The 23762-nt window shown below is 27.6% G+C and overlaps 1 protein-coding gene across 3 annotated transcripts in view; it reads left to right on the forward strand.

Annotated features, from left to right (window-relative positions):
- The window catches only part of LOC113555029, a 45486-nt gene extending 22374 nt beyond the window's left edge, over positions 1 to 23112 (forward strand). Inside the window, exons 3-7 of one of the 3 annotated variants that reach the window (XM_026959309.1) lie at positions 13972 to 14044; positions 18250 to 18435; positions 18566 to 18709; positions 20552 to 20617; positions 21742 to 23112. In XM_026959309.1, the coding sequence (XP_026815110.1) occupies positions 18312 to 18435; positions 18566 to 18709; positions 20552 to 20617; positions 21742 to 22628 (1221 nt within the window). In that variant the 5' untranslated portion in view covers positions 13972 to 14044; positions 18250 to 18311 and the 3' untranslated portion in view covers positions 22629 to 23112. The remainder of the gene's footprint in view (positions 1 to 13971; positions 14045 to 18249; positions 18436 to 18565; positions 18710 to 20551; positions 20618 to 21741) is intronic. The other 2 variants (XM_026959311.1, XM_026959310.1) reach the window with 2 other exon arrangements.
- Positions 23113 to 23762: the final 650 nt, after the last annotated feature.

The raw sequence follows: 23762 nt of genomic DNA on the forward strand, positions 1-23762 counted from the left end.
AAAATCGCCTGAATTAAAACAAAATCTATAAAATACGTATTTTATTCAAAACCATGTTAATTAATTTTTGTTTTAAGTCTTAGATACCTAATTACTATTATTATTTAATTTTTTATTTCAATAAACTAATATTATCTAAAAAAAAATATTAATATTGTTGATGTGCATAATATAAAAAATTTTAAAGTTAATTATTTTAAACGCTCAACAATTTTTTTTTTAAAACTTGTTGTTTTAGCCTTCTGTACATTGGTTAATGCATATCGTCTAGAATTGTATTGCACAATCTCGTCGTTGTCATCAACTCGCCACTGTTGTGAAATTAATTGACGAAGCAACTCAACCGTTTTCGCTTTCACGGAACGTTTCTTTTGCTTTCGCGGTTTTTTCACTATTTTTATTCTGACGCCTTTCACAGTATCACACACACATCCTTAGCGAAGGACGATTTTATGACGCGACTGTAATTGATATTAGTGCAAATTCTAATGGCTAATTAATATTAGTATTAATATAATTTTATATGTCTATTAAAATATTGTTGACCAAATAAATACAGAATATTTTGAATATTTCATTCAATATTCGATCAAATATTTTATGAAATACCTGATTATTAAATAATTAGTGGTTAGCGTATAAAATTATTATTATTATTTTTTTTAATAATTGTATATTAGTATTAACACGCAACCAAGCGTATAGTATTCTATCAGCGCCTCGTCTTTTTCAAGAGTATCACATTGTACACAAAACTGGGTAAATTCTCCACGTGTGGGTAGTGTGTGTTTTGTTGCCGTGGGGTGTAACGGTACGATAGGAGGGTGGATGAACTCGGGAACATAGCGTAAATATATGACCCTTCCCTACCCACGGAAACAGCTGATGAGAATTATTCTGCAGATGCCTCAATTTAAGGTGGGAAAGAACGGCGGTCGTTTGTTGGGGACCGTTTTAACGAAACCTGTACCGTGTGTGCGTCAGTACACGAAGCATTAAAATATTATACAGTTATAAATCAAAACATCGGATAAAATATATCTATTAGATAACTTATGCTCATTGAGTAGAAATTTTAAATAATTCATAATTCATAATTATACAATTTTTATAATTTACAGGTTTCATTAAATAGCTGTAAACAATCTTATATAAGTAGTAAAAAATAAAAATTATATTTTATAAGTAATTACTAATTAATGATTATATTCCAGTTGAAAAATGTATTAATGTTAAAATAATAAATTTTCAAATGTACCCAATAAGAATAACTTATTTAGTTATATTGAACGAAATAAGTATCAAATAAATAACATAATTAAAATATTGTAAAATGTAAAGTATTTAATTAATATAATATTGTTGTTCTGTAATTAACGTAGAACAAGAAACTGAATCATAACAAATTATGATGAAATAATGTTTTTTAATACATAAGTCATATCTATAAGCTAAGATTATATTTTAGTATTTAGTGTAAATCTTTATTTATGTTGGCAATCGTGTTTATAAAACGACATTGTAATAGTAACTCAGCATGTCTATATTATAAAACAAAATTAGAACATTCTTAAAATTATACGTGCATTTTTATGTTTCCGTAAAGTAAAAAATATATTATAAAAAATGCTATTATTTTATCACATTTTATAATTAACGTTTTCCTTTTTTATTAGTATGGAATCATTTTTAAGAAAAGTAGTATATTTTGACTATTTTATTCCAACCACCATTTGTATAATTAGATTCTATAGTAATCCATTTCAGATCCTTTAATATACAAATTTTATTTTATAATGAGATGTTTAATTGACTAGTTAAATATTAAATTTATCTAAATAATCTGGAGCTTATCTGAGTGTGAGAGACACTTCATACATAGGCCACTTAAAATAGTGTGTTAAATAAATAACTGAAAGATATTTTCAATAGTATTCTATTAAAAATATTAATTTTTTGAATAATAGCCATGTTTAAATTTCGACTAAGATATAATTATTTTAAATTCTTCAATTTCTTTGAAAGTTCTATAACATTTAAAAATAAATAATAAATTATACTTAATACTGGTATTTTTAGAAAAATTAACCAACCATGAAATGTTAAATAAAACAATATTTATTGTTAATGGTTGTCACTTTTTACCAAAGCAGTGCACATTCATATAATTACACCTAGAACTTGTCACTTATAAGAAAAACATAATTTAATTCAAACAAATAATATTTTATTTACATATTTTTATAATATTGAGTAATAATAGATTACAATTCAAAGCATAAGTAAAATTAAATATTACTTGGAATTTATTTTATTATAGTGTTCACTGTAATATTTTTTATTAACTAGACGTTTAATTATTTTTTAATTTCCTTTTGTGCCTTTGTTTTTTGATATTTGTAATATAGAAAAATCAAAAGGTATCTGGTCAATAAAAATAAAAATTAACAAATTCGAAAATTAATATTATATGGCCTTCTACTTCATTTAAAATAACATATTTTTTTTAAATTGAATATATTTATAGACATTGATATAATTATAATATTTATTGCAACTACTAAATATACAAAAAAAACTTATTAAATAAAAAGTTGCGAGCTCATTCAATAAGTATATTAATTTTGAATACGGATGAGGTGATAAGTCTATTATTTTTTAAGATACGAATTCTATAAGTTTTTTAGTGCTTCTTAGATTGAACATTTGAAAAATTATTTTTATAACTGTTTAGTTGTTTTTAAAAATATTACAATGAACATTTAACTTAATAATTGTCATCCATGTTTATTTGATCACTACAAAATTTTCAAAATCTTAAACATTTATAAAATAATATCATTGTGAAAAATTATAATTACTTATAATTAGGGTTCGGGATTTATAAAGCATTAAAAAAAAAAAACACTAAAATATGACTTAATAAACTTAAAAATATGCACTTTAAATGAAAAAATCAATTACAAATAAATAACAAAAAGGATTTATTAGATAGAAAAAAAATTTGGTTTTTAAGAATACACTCTACAGGGTATCCCGCGAGGATTTACCCATTGCGATATCTCCTGAAATAATGGAGATATCATAATTCTGGTTTTTTAATAAGATTCACAGGGACAAAAGAACTACAAATATTTCATGTTTTAATTTATTTTTATCTTTTGGTAAAAAAGTTAAAAAATGTATTTTTTCATTTAATTTTTTAAAAAAAAATTGAAGATAGCCACTTTGTAGAGTTTTTTTTTCTGAAAATATTGACGTTTTAACATTTTAATTTTATCATTTCCTGATTTTTAATATTTTTCTAGTTTCGAAAAAACTGCAAAATTTTTATCATATTTATGTCTTGCCAAAAAATGGGATAAGATAATAATATCAAAACATTAAATTAGGTATTTAAATTGTAGACTTTGCCATACTCAAATTACCAACAAGCCATAAAATATTAACTATTACATATTTATATGTTGGCGGACAAAACACTTTTTTTTAATAAATAAAAAGTAATCAAAATACATTTGTTTTATCTAACTATTATAATTATTATAATATAACCGTATTTAATACTAGGTATAAAAAAAACGTACATATTAATATTTTGTACAATAGTTATTAACTTTATTTAAAAATTTAACAATGTTGAAGAAATAAAATATGACATTTATTGCAAGCCACACTGAAACCCGTTCGCCAGCCATACGAACACGCGGGCCACATGTTTGATATAATAATACTATGGTACTATCGTATTAAATAATTCGCAGTTTTTTTCGAAACTAGAAAAAATATTAAAAATCAGGAAATCGATGAAATTAAAATGTTAAAATGTCAATATTTTCAGGAAAAAAAACTCTGCAAAATGGCTATCTTCAATTATTTTTAAATAATTAAATAAAAAAATACATTTTTTTAACTTTTTTACCAAAACATAAAAATAATTAAAACATGAAATATAGTAGTTCTTGTCCCTGTGAATCTTATTAAAAAACCAGAATTATAATATCTCCATCATTTCAGGAGATATTGTAATGGGTAAATTCTCGCGGGACACTCTGTATAGTGTATGTAAATATAACATTGATAAACAATTACTTAACATTTGTTGCAGTTAATAAAGTTTTTACCTTTGCAATTGCATTGAACTATTTAGGTACCTAACTAATTAGGTGTTTTCGAACGTATTCAAACAAAAAAAGCTCTTCTATTAAGATTATCCAACTAGGATAACTATACTGTTTTTAATCGTTTTAAATTGCTTTTGTTGAGTATTTATAGATCACGATAATGTGAAAAATTTGATAAATAGCTACACAAATAGTAATACTATGCTTAAAATAAATATTTGTTAATTATTAGTCAACATTTGAAATAATAAATTTCGAACGGTTACAATATGTAGCAAAAACAATTAAAAATATGCAAAAAATAAGTAAAATAAAATTTTATATTTGAATTCTTCGTACTATAAAACGTATTTGTTTATCACTCTGCTATGTTTTACTACATCTCACAATTCACATCTGTCATCTATGATAGATATGAAAATGTTATAAGTCCCAAATTCTGCTTATAACTTAAAAGAGTTAAAAATTTTAAAAAAATATTCAAACACCCTGTATCCTCTATAGGATATTTTTGTTTAAAATTACTTTCAGTTTAGAATGCAATAGGTTTTATCATTGCTTTTAAATAATTAACAGTGTGTTCTACTATGTTTTTAAAAATACATTTTTACAAAGTTTAATGGATACAATAGAAATATAGAGTTTATACAAAAGGTCTGTAATAATGAAATAGTTTATAATCTAATCGAGTTGCAGTTCCGGTCATTGGCCCGGAAATCGGAACTGGGCTTTTCGATCATACTTTTCCTACCTCTATACATACGCGTTGAACGAATTGGCTTTTATTAAAAATATTATTATAAAATTGTACTACACGTTGAATTCTTTGAATCCTAGTGAATTGATTTAACTGTACTTATTGTTACGTAGTAACCTATAATTCAAACTTAATTGGTTTTTATAGTGTCACATCCAATTATTTATAAATTAATGTAAAATATATTTTGCAAAAGTGACTAGTGAGAAATAATGTTTATCATGGTAGTACTAATATGGGTATTGAGCATTCTAAGTTTAAATTATATTAATTGTATTTTTTTTCGTCTTAACTTGTTTTATACGTTTCTTTTTTCTATTGTCATAGAGATCTCCTAATTGTGTTTACAATGAATAATGAATGGGAAATGCAAATCAATATAAGCATATTATGAGATGTTGATTATAAAATAGCATTGTTATTATTATCAGAGATCCCAATATTATTATATAATAAAAAACCGAAATATGATATTCATGGTCATCATCTGGTTATTATTGATTTATTTAAATGTTTAAATTTCAAATATAATACATTTTTTTTCGGGATATTTAATAGTTATCTATTATTTTTTAGTTGGTTTTGATCAATCTCAAATTTTATAAATTGATTACTTGCTTAAAAAACTTGATGCGTTTTCATAAAATAAATATTATATTAATATACATAATATTAAAATTGTTATTTACTCTCAAATATTTTTTTGTTTGAAATAAATTTTTTCTAAATACAATTGGATGAAATATTAAAAATGAAAATGAACGACTATAAATAATTTTACTTATAAGTTGATATTTAATTTACGTTTTAATGATTCTGTTTTATAGATTCTACTCAAACACAATGTATTAATAAACACTACCTTTTTAATTTTTTAAATGCCAATAATTAACGTGTTTATAATATTATATAGCTGTTTGAAAAATATATTATATAAATACAATAATAAACGTTATATACACCAGTTTATACGAAAATAATATACCTAGTCATTGGCCAAGTTAAAGACACGTGAGCGGATATATGTTAAAAAAACTCGTACGTTTACCCAATGCAGTAAAATATTACATTATTATGGATGTTGTTTGTATTCTTCGTCTGTTGTCGAAGACAAGTGCAACGCGACGGTGATGGTGGGCGTACTCGCACTGTGTACGAGTTCTGGTGATTGGCAGGCAAAGAATTACCGGTGAATCACGGGTGTACGGATACTATGGGAGGAAGTACCTATGTAAATTAATTTCACAATTATTATCGCCGCTAGTAGGTCCAGGACTAGGAAGGGGGTAGAGGAAACCATGGAAGGACAAAGTGCCTAAAAAAAAATAATAATATTAAAACAAACGGCCAAGGTCGACGGCGGCAGTAGCGATAGAGAATACGCCGTATCGTCGTTACTTGTTACTGCAGCCGTTTGAAGGTTACAATATAAGAGGATCACAAAACTGATACGATTGGCAAGTGTTCATAAGTGGGGGCTATAGTCTATAGGGAGTGCAATGGAACAGGTAAAATAGTAGGAGGTACTTTATAGTTTATAGGTACAATACATCGTTGTCATGTATAAATGATGTATTCTATCCGTGAGAAACTGCGGTCACTTCTCTCGTTATGGAATAATAATAATAATAATAATAATAATAATAAAAAAGTAAATTAGATTTCTGAAAGAGAAGAGCAAGGTGGACGGACGGAGAGATTGCCATCACTGTTATTACTTATTACTATTATAGTATTATATTTTTGTTATTATTATTATCTATTATTATAAATTGCGTACCTACGAGTAATATTGTTCGAAGCAATCAATACTAAACTATGATTTCATCCAGATGAATATTGGCCTTGAAAAATGATTCCGAAAGAATCTATATCTGCCTTCATTCTGAGTGCATTATTGTAACGTAAACGTGTCCTGATATATTATTCAATACAATACGTCGTAGCTCAAAACCTCAAATTATGGTTTTTTAACTCATATTTATTTTTTTATTTTATTCATTATTTTTAAAACTTATAAGATGGTCAAATCCGTTATTTAATACTTATTGTTTAACTTAAATTTAATGCATATTTTTTAGTTGAAAAAATAATTAATGTTATTGCTCAAGTTCATTATTTTTAGTATTTTATTTGATACTATTATATTATATTTAATTATTAAATTATTAGTTCGAAAGTTTTATCACGCCTTCCATGGTTATTATTACTTAAAATTATGTAGAAGAAATATTTTTAAAAACGTTAATGTTTTCTTATATAATAAATGGATAATCTCGTTGATCTGATGATTTGAGGTTTTATTTAATAATAATAATAAAAAAAAAAACTGAGGAAATCGATCTCTGATATATATTTAGTTTTGAGTGTACTTATTTATCACTGAGTAAATTACTATAATATAATATATTATGTATAACATTTTAATTCAATGATAACTTATTGCGTATTAAAAACATTTCTGAGCATTGAGTCGTATGCTAATACTATCAACGTTTAGAGTTCAGCTTCCATTTTTAAGGATATTTTTTAATTTATGATGTTAATTAGATATATCTTAACAATTTAATAATATTATTGTTATTAACTTATAACTCAATACTGAAGATACATTGATTAAAATAGTTAAAAATTACTCTAAATTAATTTAAACATTTTGAAAATGTCATTGTTTAAAAAAACACACAATGCGTCAATGTCAATAGGTTTCATGTCTCATATAGCATAGGATTTATAAGATATATTTTTAGAATTAGAATATAATTAATATTATTATTTTTAGTAAATATTAACAAATGTCTACATAAAATTGATCATGTACCTATAATGTATTTTTGATAAATTTTAAACTACTTAAACCAATTTGACTTATAAAGAACCTAGCTGGTATTATATTTTAAAGTTTTTTGTTGAGGAAAAAAATGTTTGTCTGAGAAATACGTTTTTTATTAACATAAATCTATAAAAAAAAAGGAGAATTTTAAATTCTATAAATGGCTCAAAAAAAGCCAACACACTTAGAAAATTACTTCATGTCTAGAAAATTTTTATATAAATATTTGGTTACGTATTTACGGTTGTTCATTTTTAATTTAAAACATAATAAATTAATAACAAAGTCGATTTTGACAAAACTACTAACATTTAGAGAAAAAAACATTTAAATTTATTTATTTATTAATTATTAATTGTAATATATGATATTATAAAAATGTGTATATTATTAAATTAATAAAATATTTATGACTATAATAATAAAAAAAAAAAACATTTCAGAGCCATTAATATTATATAGTGTCAAGTACACGTGACCTTGTCTAGAGACCACGGACGTTCCCCTCCCCTCTTTATGTTATATACCCACTGTTTAGTGCATAGTATAGGTGACGTGCATGTATGCACCGACCGGCCCCACAGCCGATGTCTAAAAGGTTTCTGCAAATCGCACGATCCAACGGCGTTTCGCAATGACTTAATGTCACGCCAACTATAAATACATTTCGAAATGCATCGTAGAACCCACCATCTTGTACTTTCGCAATAACGGTGCACAAAGGATACGGTATAATAAATGCGATGCCCTGTCGATTTATTAGTGACAGAGTGGCGTTGGTACTTTTTTTCTTACTGTTGTTATGTTTAAACTTATTTATTAAACTTTAAATTATCAAAATATGTTATCATTATAGACTGCAACATCTGCAACAGATTTACCTAGATTTGTTACTTGTTTATAGTTATAGATTTATTTTTAAAACTGCAATATTATTTTAAACTTTTATTGTCTAATAGTTATAATGTGGTTAATTATGAAACAAGTTTTACTTATAAGATTGATTGATTTGATCAAAATTCGTTCCTTTTTTTCAATAAGTTTGTTACAATTCCACAACCTCTTCGTTTTTTGATTGTGTTTTGAAAAGGTTATTTTTTGAAACTTACAAAATGTTTAAAAATAAGATATGTATTATACCAATACCACCTTCGTTGCATTTTCATATTCTAAAAATGTGTTGTACTTCCCCTATATTATAATTTATAAGCAGTTTCACATTCATAACTCATTATGTATTTAAATATACAATTTGAGTTAAAGTTCTTAATGGCTTGATGTGGTGACATGCGATATGATTGGATTTTTTTCCTTTATAGCATTATGCAGTTATTCATTACAGTTTAGTGATATACAAATGCTATGGACTGTTGTCTACGACCATAACCTTAGACAATTTCAACACTAGACTGTGTCGGTAACTATTACGAAAACAGCAGTGGCAAAAAACTAACGTACGCAACCAGTCTATTAGACCCCCGTGTGCAGGGCTGTGGGTTAGACGAACTACCGCAATTCGTGGGGAACTCGGCTAGCCCCGTCAGTCCCTGAGTTATATTAATAGTATTAGTTTTTTATTTTTCCTTGGAAATTATTTAAATGTAGATGGCATTTTTGTATTTAATTTTCTTTTGCACCGTCATTTTTACGTCCAATAGTGTTAACGACTACCGTTTTGTTTAAATAGTATACACAACCACTATACACTTAGTTTTTTTTCACTCGACCGAAACGAGAGGTTTTGTGTTTCCGCCCTCATTTGAACATTGTTGGTATAGGAGAAATTTTGTTCTCACTCGGTTTCGCTACTACTTATTACCTCTTACCTGTCGTTCTGTCCGATGTTATTTAAAATTTACCCGCATTTTCTACATATTTCGAACGTTATGTTGACTAGATAAAAACATTATATTCTAAGAACTAAAAACATGTGGGGTTAATTTTTTATTTACAAAATACATTTCGTAATAATGGACTTGGACAAAAAAATTAATTAAGTTACCATATTTTATTTATTTATTAATATAGTATATCTAGGTACTATTATAAATGTAGGTGTAACAAAAATTCAAAACTCATATTCCCCAATACAGTCTGAATAATACCTACAAAATAACATTGATTGCTTGCTTATATTTAATATTAAATAAACTTTAATTTAGTACATACTGCAGTTTAATGTTGTTTATTTTAAATCGCGTAACTACATAATCAAAATCTAAATGTTTCTAGTGGCCAAGTGCATAATAATTAATTTTTGGTCGGTATGGTAGGTACAATTTAACAGTAGTATGGTCGTATGGATTATGCATTAATGACATCTGAACCATATGTAGTTATCGAAAGTATTTTATATAATAACATTATAAATTGAAAAAATTTCATATAATCTGATGTAAATATAAAAACAATTTCGTAGTGAGTAATTAAAATTAAAAACAGAATAATATTGTAGGTCGAGACGTTTGGCACAAGACAATAAAACATCATCTTGTTGTACTAACAACAGATGAGTCACATTTTAGTGAAGGAGTGCAGTACAGTGCACATGCAACTACGAAAAAATGCAATTTTAAAAAATCCCATAAAGTAGCCATTAATAACTCATTCCATAACCTCGGAAATTTTAATGTGCCAAGTGCAATTTTAAACACTCGACGTTTTTATACGTCATTTGTGGTTTTCTATCCCCTCTTTCCTGGTTCATGATATATTCACTGCAACACTGTCCAGTTTAATTAATTAAATTAACTTAGCGACGAGAAAATATATAGTATACCTATAAGGCTCTAACTTATAAGCATATTAAATATTATACATAATTATTTCGGTTGTCTTTTTTAGTATTCAGACACAAGTATACGCTATGCAGTTTTTCGTTTTAAGAATATTATCGTGCATCGATCGGCGGAAACTTCCGTTGATTACTTATATTTGTTCGAGACGTGAGCGACTATTGCGAGGGAGGGTGGCGTTATTGAATTGGACTATTGGAGCAATGGAACTCTGGTCTGTCCACGGACATGTCTGTGTGATTATATATTTTATTATTATTATGTTTTATTTATATGTCGTATAGAGAAAAAATATCTTATGAAAACGACTATAGAACCGGGAAAAACGAATAAATTATTATTATACATATATTGTAGTACATACGCGGTGTCAACTAGAAAGGGGACAGCGAAAAAGATCGATGACGCTTTTGGCCATCGGTAGCGGGATGGGGGTTGGTGGTCTTTCTCCCCTCCCATTCATCACCGTGCAAGGGGTCGCGTGATACGATCTGCGGCGGCGTTCCGCTTCGATTCGATTCGAGGCGGTGACTACGACGTCAGCGAGTGTGCCGTTTTTTAGTGGCATCTGCTGTGAATTAGAGCGCAAGCGCCGCCGCCGTCGATAATACACATTTCGCGCGCGCACAGCAACAGGAGCGAAACTGCACGGGTTGTCCCAGGTCAGTGATGACACACTAAATTTTAACACATTTGGCCGTTGCTACCGACGACGTCCGTCTGTATGCACACACACTCGTCGTTTGAAACGCACATGTGCCAATAATAACGCGTCGTTTTGCGCGGGATACACACACACACGTAGACGTAGACGGCCGATTAATGATTTTATTTAATATATTATATGATGATGTACTACGCGTTGCAGTGTTGTAATACATACGTTTTACTTTATTAAATATTATTATAATGTTAAGTTGCGATTATTACGCAAGCGAGTGATGCGCTTTTGACCTGATGCACTGCCGCCGTCGCCGCCTCACCTCATTGCCGACTCAGCCGGGTTTAATGTTATAACCATAATGATATAATTTTTATTACAAATTCCTTTTCGAATAATAATGTTAAACTCTTAAGATTCAGATATTGTTTTATAAATCAAAAAACATATTATTACATCTCATTCTATTGCCGATTTGTGGATTTATTAGCAATTTATAAAAATTGTATTTAAATTTATCACGTGAAATGTGCTTTTACCTATGAACCGTGGTGTGGTTTGCTTACGAATCGGACATCGAACCCTGCAACAGAAACACGCGTCTGCGCCGCACTTGCACTCACCGATTTACTACTGTATACCGTTCTTAATTTGTGTACAATATTCCAAATAATTTCAATTAATTTATTTGGAAATTATGTGTAAAAATTCTACGCATATTGTCATATGCTTGAAATAAAAATAAAAATTATTATTATGCCTTTCCTAATATTATATCTTGACCATGACTACGCCTTTAAGGAAATCATTTAATACCGATACAATTATCTTTCAACATAATTAAATTGTTGTGAATATTGTAGCTTATAAAGCATTTTTTATTCACGTTCGTTAAATTTTAGTTTGATAAAACTTAGCTATTACATATGTGTATTTTGTTCTAATCACATTGCCGTTCACACAATTGTGTTTATAATTTATTGTTCGATTGTCGTTTAATAAATATTATCATGTAATCAATTTAATTATTTTTATAATATTAAATAATACTTGTTCAATTGCAATGACAATAAATTAATTTATGTTATTTCAATTATCGTCTGAAGATAATATAATATTAAAAATATACTTTCATTAATGAATATTCGTCAATAATATTACACATATTACCTATATTATATAAGTATTTTTTTTCAAAAGGACGCTACACCAATATAATATTATGTTGTCTTCATCTTACAAATGTATAACATAGCAAAAACTGTTATGCGTGGGAAAGAAACGAGAAGATAACACTCATAACTAAGAAACGAAATTTTCACTACATTAAAATGATAACTTTTTCTGTGAAATATCGTTAGGTTAGTTTTCGATATCGAGATTAACAAAGTTATTCAAGTTTGAAAAACACAAAAATAATGGATTTGATTTTGAAATGATCAGAACATTTTTCTTATAAGTGATATCTAAAAATAAAATAAAATCGATATTTCACAGATAATGTTCTCAATTATATTATATTGTGTATCAATTTAAAACACATGCAGGTGTAGCGCCCTTTTAAGTATTTGGTAATTAATTTGCAAATGTATTTTTAATTATATTTTATATTTACTTGATAATAATATTATAACATAAATAGTTTGTCCATTTAAATACTTCATTGAGTAGTAACCTGTACAATATTTGTATAATAATTACTAATTAGCTTTTTGCTTTTTAGTTTAATCTGTAGTAGTTGGTTTATTATACAAATCTAAAAATTATCAATGATGTAAAGTCTTATCAATCAACATCTCATAATAATATATAGTATTGTTGTCGTATATTATTGCAATAATCTCTTAATTAATTACCAAAGCCTACAGTAAACATAATTAAAAATGTAATGAGTATGATTGTATGTTTTATATTAAACATTAAATAATTATTATTTACACTTATATTGAAGTCTATTTATACTTATTTTGGATTTTAAATTTCTCATCTAGAATTTGTGCCCATTTATCAAAAAACATTATTATAATTAGATTTAATTCAATAATTTACTTGTGTGTAAATTTAAATTTTTCCTTGATTATGAATGTATTACTTAAAGACATATTTTGTAATGTTATCAAAAGATATTTGTATATACTATGTCTATATATAGATTTTAAGATAGCTTGACACTAGGTAACATTTAATTTTGTAATGTAAAATGTTAGGACTAAAATTATAAGGTTCTTTATGTGAATTAATTTCTATAGTGTCAATAATATTCTTTATTTCATACTGAATTTTACACAATATTTTAAAATCATTCATAACCTAAATATTTCTCTGCTCTATAAAACAAAAATTAACTAATCAAGACCAAAATTATATTTATTCCTAACGATGTATTAAAAATAATTAAATTCTTTGAAATATGGTTAATCGTTGTAACATTGTAAAGAAAAACATAAAATACTGAATAATATATAACACCATGTGTAAAATATACTGATAATTTTTGTATGAATTGCAATCAATTCAAATTGCAAATCGTGGACATTACACCTATTTAAAAAAATACGGTAATTATTTCTACGTTCCCATTTCAAATCAAAGAATAGTAAAAACACAAAAAAGTTAATATTTTGTACATAGATACATTATAAAAATTATGTTACTTTTACATAATTTAACGCCCACGCATAGAGACAACTTTATTTGATTATTTTTATATATATTAGCTTATTTATATTATTCACGTGCATATCGTGTTTATTCTTTTATTTCATTCATAACTAATGAGTTGTATTTTTTGTTTGTTGCAGGTATGTTTTAATCTTTATTAAATATCATAAATTGATATTCAATATCAAAATTGACAATTTATTTACATACATGGTAAGTAAAAGTTTAAATCAACATGACAAGATGTTTTTTTTTTTTTTAATGAAAAATATCTGTTTAGTAAACATAGTTATTTACTCAATTCTAATATATACAAAGTTAATTTAATGTTTACGGGTCAATACATTTTAAAAAAAATGTGATAGGAATTATTTGATTTGTTACTAACATTATCATTATTGTTGTTCTTGTTTTGATGGGTTTGCCTTCCTGTTTTATATTATCTTATATTTTAAAATTAGGTAGTACCTAAATATCGAAAATAATTTGTTCGTGTATATACTTTAAATAAAGTCTACTGTTATTTTTGTACGTGAATGAAAATTAAATTAACTGGTTGATACTTCGTAATTATTTAAAACCATTACGAGTACTAAAATTACTGTTACAAATGCTTATACACGCCAACTTCAACTCAAAATTATTTTCAATATAAATTTGTACCTTATGTTTGTTTGTTTACCCTTTTTTGAAAAACTGAATTTTCGTTGAACGGTAGATACTATAGGTATTTAATATAAATTCAAAATTATATTTTGGTCTTCTCAAGTTACAACAGATCAATTCTTTTGTTGTTTAAAAAATGATTAATTGTACATTTTTATTACTCACTGTAGGTACTTAATATTTTTATTCATATTTTATTGGGCTTTCATGATTGTTTATGAAATAAATGTTTGAAAAATTGTATTTTTATTACACTATTATTATAAATTTATGTATAGATTTTTATGTGTATATTTATAGGCTTGTGGGTAGTGGTAATAATATAGATTAATATTACTGGCTTTCGTGTAAGCAGGTGATTTACCTTTTAATTTTAAAATGTGGTTGGTAATCTATTAAATTTGATATATATTTCTCAACGGTTAACTATATCAAGCGTCCTATCTGAACTTTTACTTATTAGTTACATGTTATAATTAAAAGTATATACGTTATACACACACACGTCACACATATAATATATAAATGGAATTTATTATAAATGCCGATAATTTTATAATTGATTATGATCTGATAATGTAGGTATACGCGAACAATAATTTTTATGTATACTGATCTTAATCAATTTTGAATTCGTCTTTATTGGTCTTAAAGTACATCTATTTTATATGTTTATTTAAAATTGAATACAAAATATAAATATAATTTGAACTTATTGGACAGACTAATAAAGTAATAAGTGGTTCATTTTATATCGTTATGTATGTATACTGTATAAAAAAGTATATAAAACTGAAAATCGATGTCTGATGAATGGGTGAAATCAAGAAATTAAAACTTATGATGATACATAACTATGAAAAAAAGTTATTACGATAGAGCCATAGAGGTATAGGATTCTATTGGGTAACCGTGATAGTGCTAATTTAATTGACAAGGGAGGGTTTATCTTATATTCTGATTCTGAAAATATATTCTTCCTAATTTCAGTTAAATAAATAAATTACGGTCGGTAACTAAAACGATTTTGGATTTTTGGGATTTGTTTATAATGCATATAATAAATAAATTATTATATATTTTTTTCAAATGTAAAGATACGCCAACTCTTATTCGATTAATTGAAAAAGAAATATTTTTGAGAACTATAATTAACTCAGTTTAGTGGAAACTAAATTCTAACTTTAAAGTTAATTTACATCGCAAAATAGGATCACATTTAATTTCTAAGTATTCTATTTCTAATACTTTATTCTTCTTATATTTTTTTAATCTATGACATTTAATGTTTTCCAAAATAAAATTAAGTGAGAATATACCCATAATCTTATGGTTGTGGAATAACTTTACGTTAATGCCTCAAAGTATTTGTGAGTGTCTAAATGACACACTATTTTGTTATTTCTGTCTTATCAGTTATCATTGTATTGTATGAACTTGGCAAATTTACCTTTCATATCATCAAAATAGTACAAAGAAAATATTGAAAATATCTCGTATATCTATTTTTGGATGTAAACATTAAACATGTCATAAATTATAATACATATATGTTCTTATCTTTAAATGTGATGATAAAAGTTAATTTACTCTTTTTTTTAATCGAGAACCCACATTTTTACCATTTGAAAAATACATTGTCATTTGCCAGTGTAATTATTATACATAATATACAGAACACACTTCGGTATATTCCTCTTAAATGTACCTATATCATTAATTAAATAATAAAATAACATAATATGAAATACTACTATAGTATGCGTATACAAGCAAAGGAAATAACTATTGTAATGATGGTAATAGTTAGATTTTTCGATACATTAGATCTAGTATTCAGTATAGTTAATAACTTAATTTTATTGTTTTTAAACATCATACATTATCTATCATTAAATGATTCTCTATAGAATTGAATATCAAAATAATTTAATGATACAGATGTTGTATTTGCACTGCAGGAGAGGAATTTCTTTGCATAACGGTGTTTGTTATTGTATTTTGTTTTCAATATACTTATTGGACAGTGACATAGTAAAAGATAGTCTGAAAAGGCTATAAAGGTTTCGATGTTACTTCTTACCACCTGCTTACTATATCTATTTTTATTTTAATGACGTGCGTGTGTTTGTTTTTATTGTTTCTACCAGTGCTGAGATTGTTGTTAGTAACGAGTTTATGTATAGTATTATATATATTTCTATTATATTATACAATATAATACAAAGGTTTATTGGTCTCTCTCTCTCTCTCTAACCAGTCCAATCTAAAGATATTATGAGAGTGCTCGTGACGTGAACTTGTGCAGTGCAGCGGCAGCGATGTCATGCAATATCTGCGGCCCCCGCACTTGTCTTCCTCGTTCCGGCCTTGGGTCCGGTTAAACTGCCAACGTTGCATCGCGTGTATATTCTGTGTGTAGGTGTGTGCGTGTCTGTGCGTTTGTGCAACAACGAGGAGGTCGATGCAACGCCCAACTTTTTTAAACAGTGTGTGTATGCGTTGTGTGTACTGTGCCATTTCGGTTGTCTTGTGCAATGGACCATAAAGATGCTATACAGAGGGTCTAGACCAAGGCCATCATCACCGTTGTCGTTTCTCCTCTATCATTCTCTCTCTCTTGCTGTTTCTAGTATAATACTGACGTATAGTGTATATAGTAATCGCCTTACAACATGCATCCACTGTACCGTTAAAAAACCATACAGTATGTATCGGATTTCCGTGATCATTCTACGTAACATTCGTGTTAAAATGAATAATAATAACAATAACAATAACAATAGCATCTACAACACGACTTACAACCGCTCACATGTCACATGTGTTATATTCAGACACACCAATAACATTTATAATAAATTAATCACCGTATAGTATGTATTTATCGATTTTATCGTTAATACATTTTTACATTTAGTTATTTATCTTGATTTGCAATAAATTAATGCTTCAGTATAATTGAACGATGCTCGATACGTCTTCGTCAACGAAGTTAGTTTATGAATTGACTTTCTCATTTTTATGATTTTCTTTAACTTTTTTCATTCTTACTCTTCATAAAAGTAAAATTAATAAATAATAATGTACATAGGTATATATTATTTTATATCAGAAGTTTTGACAACAAATATCAGTGTAACGTGGAACCAGATTCTACTGTTATTATAAGTGAAGATAACAATACAAGATATATAAATGACATTTTAAATATCTGTGCTATCTTATAATGTAAATGAAAAAGTGTTATATTGACTTCGTTTATACTGGTTTAACTAATACTGGTTTATATGACATAATTTCTAACAAAAATGTTTTATTTACTTAAAATTAGGCTATTTTGTATATTGTATTGTAATGCAGTGTTATCACTTTTGAAATAATCTCTGTTTTAAGTAAATATTTGAAAATAGTTCTTCAAAATAATGTAATTATTCAAGTTTGAGTTAACTTTGAATAAAAAAACAAGTGAAATACAATATTAATTATTAAGATCAATTAAAGAAAATTAGAAAGGATAAGTTGTTGACAGATATACTAAAAAAGATTATTCATATTACTTGCCTATACTATTATTATAGGTAATAATAAAATTGAATTGTATAAAAGAATTTGATATTTGTATAATAAATACTATATCAAATAAGTGAATGTAATAATGCGAATTACATATCTACTCACTAAATTTATTTCAATGAAAATCAATCTTATCATACTGTTTTATATAATTATTCACGTTTATAATTTGACAGGTAAAAATATTACGTATATAGTTAAGTTTTAAAAATACCTAAGTACCTAATAAATCGAATTCATGACTCCTATTAAGATGGAAAAATATCAATGGATTAATCCAGATAACCATAGTATTGCTGTTGACGACCAGAAACAACCAGTTTTAAATGAAAATGGTGATCTTATTGTGTTGGACAACGAAAGTGAGTATTGTTAATAAAAAGCAACTTCTTCTAGATATGTATATAAAACACTATACGTTAGGAATTGCTAAAATGTTATTTTTCACACCAAACTGTCTGAAGAAAAAAATTATACATCGAACATTTTTAGGCGGAAAGTGTATAGCAGTTCCTAACTCTGAGGATGTATTAGAAATTTTTGGTTTCGGGTATCATGGGGGCTATGGGTCACCCCCCGGGTCGCCAAAAGATTCGCCTGAACATGATATGAAGCCAATTGTCCAAGTCTTGACAGGTAAATATATTCCTTTATTATTATAATATGTGCATCTAAATGTTTATCCGTTTCATAATGTGATTTGTGAAAATGTATATTATGCGAAGTGGGTAATGAGTTTTTGTGGATTCCCTACCACTTACCTGTTGTTCGACAATTTACGATCGTAAATCTGTTGTTGACGTCTGGTTGAAGGTCTCGTTTAATGCACGATAATATTATTATTATTGACATTCATCGATGACTTATCATTATGAAAAATGCAAATACTTTTAATATAACAGATTAAAGAAATACATAGTTTATGCTTTTTCATAATATCTTAATATTATATATCGGTTAATAATTATATTTCTGTAGAAATACACAATATTTTTTGTTATTATATACTTATTACTTATTATATTTATTCCTACAGTTTTATGTCTCATTACTGACATTAAAATTATGTCATAAATCAATATTTTTAACATACAAAACAGTGAATAATATTTTTCAATTGGAATCACAGTAACCTATCCTAACAACGCATATACATATGTATGTATTAATAATTCATTTATTTTATATAAATGAACTATTTGCGCATATTGTACTAAATTAATATAAAGCGTCATAACCTTGAATTTTAAATCCAATTTTATTCATTTAAATTTTAAATTAATTATATAGTTTATAGGGTATGCTTAATATAATTATATGTATAATTATCTAAGTAAATATATTTATTTGATTTTTGATTTTGAAAATTTAAATATTGGAATTAAACTGCTCTTTAATATTCTATAATAACCGACTGTAGTGGTCAATTTATAAACCAGCGTACTACAGTTGTAAATAATTAAGAATGTTTTTAAGAATTCATTTTATTTCATAATTTGATCACATATTATAGTTGTTTTCAACTCCGTTATTTTTATTTATTTATATAGTCATAATCATTTGATTGTAAAACATGCAATAATAATAAATATAGAGCTTTACAACTTTTTAATGGTATTATATAATTTGTTATTACTATACAGACATTATCATACAAATATCAGTATTTAGTACATGTTTAATTTATAATAGCATTTTTTATAAGTAAATATTATTTTAATGATAAAAAGTAAATTTTATTGATAATAATTTTGTACGTGCTTATTTTATTAGATAAAAATTTATAATTGAACAAATATTTAAAATGTTAAATTTCGGCCACACCGTTTTTTCGTCCTATTTTCTTAACTATTTAAAACTGGTGCCTAGCTTAAAGCTACACTAAGTTTACATTTCACAATATTAGTTGTTGCAGAAATGGCAAGGATGTTGTATTTTATATAATAACGATTTCGACCGTAAAATTGAATTGATAACTACTCGATTGCATTATGAAACGGATAATTGTATTATATTCATGTACTTTATAATACCTAATAGCTACGCCGATTTTGTTTACTGAAAGTGGTCCGAGATAAAGGACACTTGTCTAGTGTGACTTGTGTCTGAGTTACAATATTATGCTTATTGTATTATTAATGTTGGTTATCACTCTTTAGCATATTTATTGTGTATATAATTAAACATTGTTAAAGACTACCATATCACTGATAAACTGCTATATGTTTTCTACAGTCACACTTTATGCTATGCCGGTTTATTGGCATAAAGTCTGTGGATATATTATTTAATGCTGTCTACCAATAGAGGGTGTCTCATACCACCCGGTCGTTTACTGTATAATAATATAATACTCATTTACCAGTATTATTTAAACATTAAAAATTAAAATATTGACATAAACAAAATTTCAATTATTCAGATTTTTAATAAGCACAAAAACAACATTTTTACAATTTTTCTGTTTCGAGTTTATAGGCCCTCTGATGCCCAGTAATAGTTTTTCAAAATCGTATTTCACTGACGGGGTGGAGGAGACATCCGGTATGTACATTATTTATAATATTATACTTTATCAAAGAACATTCATTATTTCAAAAATTATAAGGAATACTTATTACAGTCTATTATTTGAAAATATTTTAGATTTCAAGCCGTCTCATTTTTATGTGTATGCCCGTGGATACATAAAAAAATTCTTTGAATTTCCACTTTAGGGATAGTTGTTGGTAGTAAATTCAATGTAGTTGATACATTGGAAAAGGCTAAAATTCAAAATTCTTGTTTAAAATTATGATTTTTCATCAAACGGATTATTATAATTTTCACCAAATTTTTATATTAGAATTTCTATTACCTAGTCATTAGGCTGACAGGCCTTCGCTCAGAATTGTTTTTCGTATCTATGCAATGATTTATCATTGAATTCAAATTTAACACATACATTAAAATAACTTAATCCTTAATGTCTAGGTACTCTACACCTACTGTACAGCAAGCGATTACCTATTCCCCCTCTTTTAATATAATTTTAAGTCGTTACAAAATATCACTTGAAAAAATAAAAATATTTAATGATATGATTATTAAGTTTTTACTGTTTTAATTACAACACATATTTTTTTAATTGTTTAATCTAAATATTTTACGGAGTAATCATATGCATTTAAATTTAGTTAAAAAAAAGTAGTATATTAGTTCTAAATATTTAATGTTTTGATCAGCTGCAGTAGGTGGTCTGCAAAAAATGTTGGTCCACTTTAATTTGTATTGTCTACGTATTAAATTTTAAATACTTATTTGAAATTAAATTTTAATTGATCAAATAGTAATCTGTAAAATATTGTGGTGTAGAATGAGGAATTAACAATTTATATATTGTCATTAAAAAAGTTAAAACTTGAAAAAGTGATATCGTTTAAATAGTAAAAAATATTATTTTTTCAAGTGATATTGTGTAACTGCATAAAATTGTATAAAAAGAATGTAATGATAGTTTTTGAAGTAATTAGTGTTGTTTGTTAGAAGAATCATCCAGTATTTATTATACCGGTTATTATAATTTCCCTTCACTGAAAAAAAAAAAATTAAAATTAAGGAAGCGTTGTCCACAATGTCTTTAACATTATCTACCTACCATACGAAATGTGTTCATCACTGTATTGCAGACGCCGATCAACTACTGTGGAGCATGAGAACGCCGTGCCAGAAGGATATTGAAGCGACCAGAGAGATGCTGGCGCTAGTGGCTTCTAAAAAATACCAGGATATGTTCAACGACCAATGTACGGTCAAGATTCGGGTGTGGAAACGAATTTGCGAGGAACTTATGTCGAAAGGGTACAGAATCGCGGACTCAGTGAACGAAGGAGGCATCAAGTGTCATCAGAAATGGCGCAACCTGGAGAAGTCATACAGGAACTATTTAATTAGCTCGACAGATCCGAACAGTTCGGCGCCTAAAAAGCCGCCGCCATACTTCGAGGCGCTGCACGACATCCTCAAACGGAAGAAAAAGTACGCGAACGCGGCTACGTATACGCAGACCGTTGTGGTCGGCGACGACATGACAGAACCTGACGCATCGAGCATCAGCGGCATGCATCACATGAACGACTCAGATGCGGCACTGGACGACATGGACGACACGGACGGTCCGAACGACGACCACTGTTACGTGGTCAACAGTTCTGGTCACGTGTCCAAGCGGTTCAAAGTGGACCCGCTAACCATGTGCTCGACTACCAGTGGCGGTAACGGCGGTGGCGGCGCCGGCGTCGGTTCGTCGTCGTCGTCCCGCCGACATCATCACGTCCAGCAACCGGACGTGTTGGAACAGATACTGGAACAGATTATACGAGTGCAACGGGACACGTTGTCCATGAACGATCGGCACTACGCCAGGATGGAGAAGCTGATGAAGGAGAACGCGGCACAGACTAAGCGTTTGGCCGACGTCATGAGCCAGTTGTTGCATAGCAGTCGGGTGGACGATTGCGGCAACGGCAAGAACAACGATAAGTCGACTGGCATGACGTCGTCGGACGTTGAATGATTATTTGGTTCCGCGCGGCTCTTAGCATTATTTTTTTATATATAAAATGTATAATATTGAATTCCACGGATAACGGACACAGTGCTGACTGAGAACGTCACACCCCTTACCGACCTTTTCGTATTTTTTTCTTTTTCGTGTATTGTACCGAATTGTGTACCTACGCATTTTAAAGATTTCCCTTTGACCACCAACCCAACCACCCAACCCTATTAATTTAAACTCCTGAATTGTTTTTAGTGTAATTTGAAAGTTTCTTAAATAATATGTTATGATAAATACATGTACGTAATTATATAATAAAATATAATTAAATGATTAAGTGTCGTTCCCTTCTCATGTATTTGTATAAAGTATAGTCCCGTGCGTGGTTTTTGTTGTGTTCAGAATTTTATTCTCCTCACATGTATAATCCATATTAATTATTAGTTATTTGAAACCATTATACCTATTATATTATGATAATAAAAGCATTATTATATTATATATTGTATATTACACTTCTTAATGTCCATTTATAACAGTATGCCCCACTTCACACCTAAATATACATTAGTGCAAGTTACCACGCGGCTACAGCAGGTTTGTCGTCAGTTTCCGTGTTTTTTTTTAGATAAACAGCCAAAAGCAGTTTTCACAAACCTTGTATTTATATCATATTTAATAAATTATTTACCCAACTTACTCGACTACCTTTACACAATGTGGGTAGCCAGTGGTCTGTAGCAAACAGATTTTTCGGTCTTTCCTAATCAGGAAAACCCTAGGCACCAGTTTAACGTGTTGCCATGATTACTATCGTCATTTAAAAAATAGGTATACGCACCTCTGCCCATATAATACTGTTTTTATATTTTCTACCATGAATTGAATTCTTCTTTTTAACATTTATCCATATCCTTTTATAAGATATGGATAAATATCCTATAAAAGTTACGCAATTTTTCTGATGCCATAACTATACCTAGGAATCTAGAAACCAACAATAAGATCAACAAAATTGATTTTAATATTTACAGTCTAGATGAACGTAACTGTTTTGTTAACCGATTTGATTTTTTTTTCTAAACAAATTAACTTTAAGTTCACGACAAGAATTATATACGTTGCAATTGTATTATTATTTCTATTTGT

This window comes from Rhopalosiphum maidis, chromosome 2, assembly GCF_003676215.2.
Source record: "Rhopalosiphum maidis isolate BTI-1 chromosome 2, ASM367621v3, whole genome shotgun sequence".
Lineage (NCBI taxonomy): Eukaryota > Metazoa > Arthropoda > Insecta > Hemiptera > Aphididae > Rhopalosiphum > Rhopalosiphum maidis.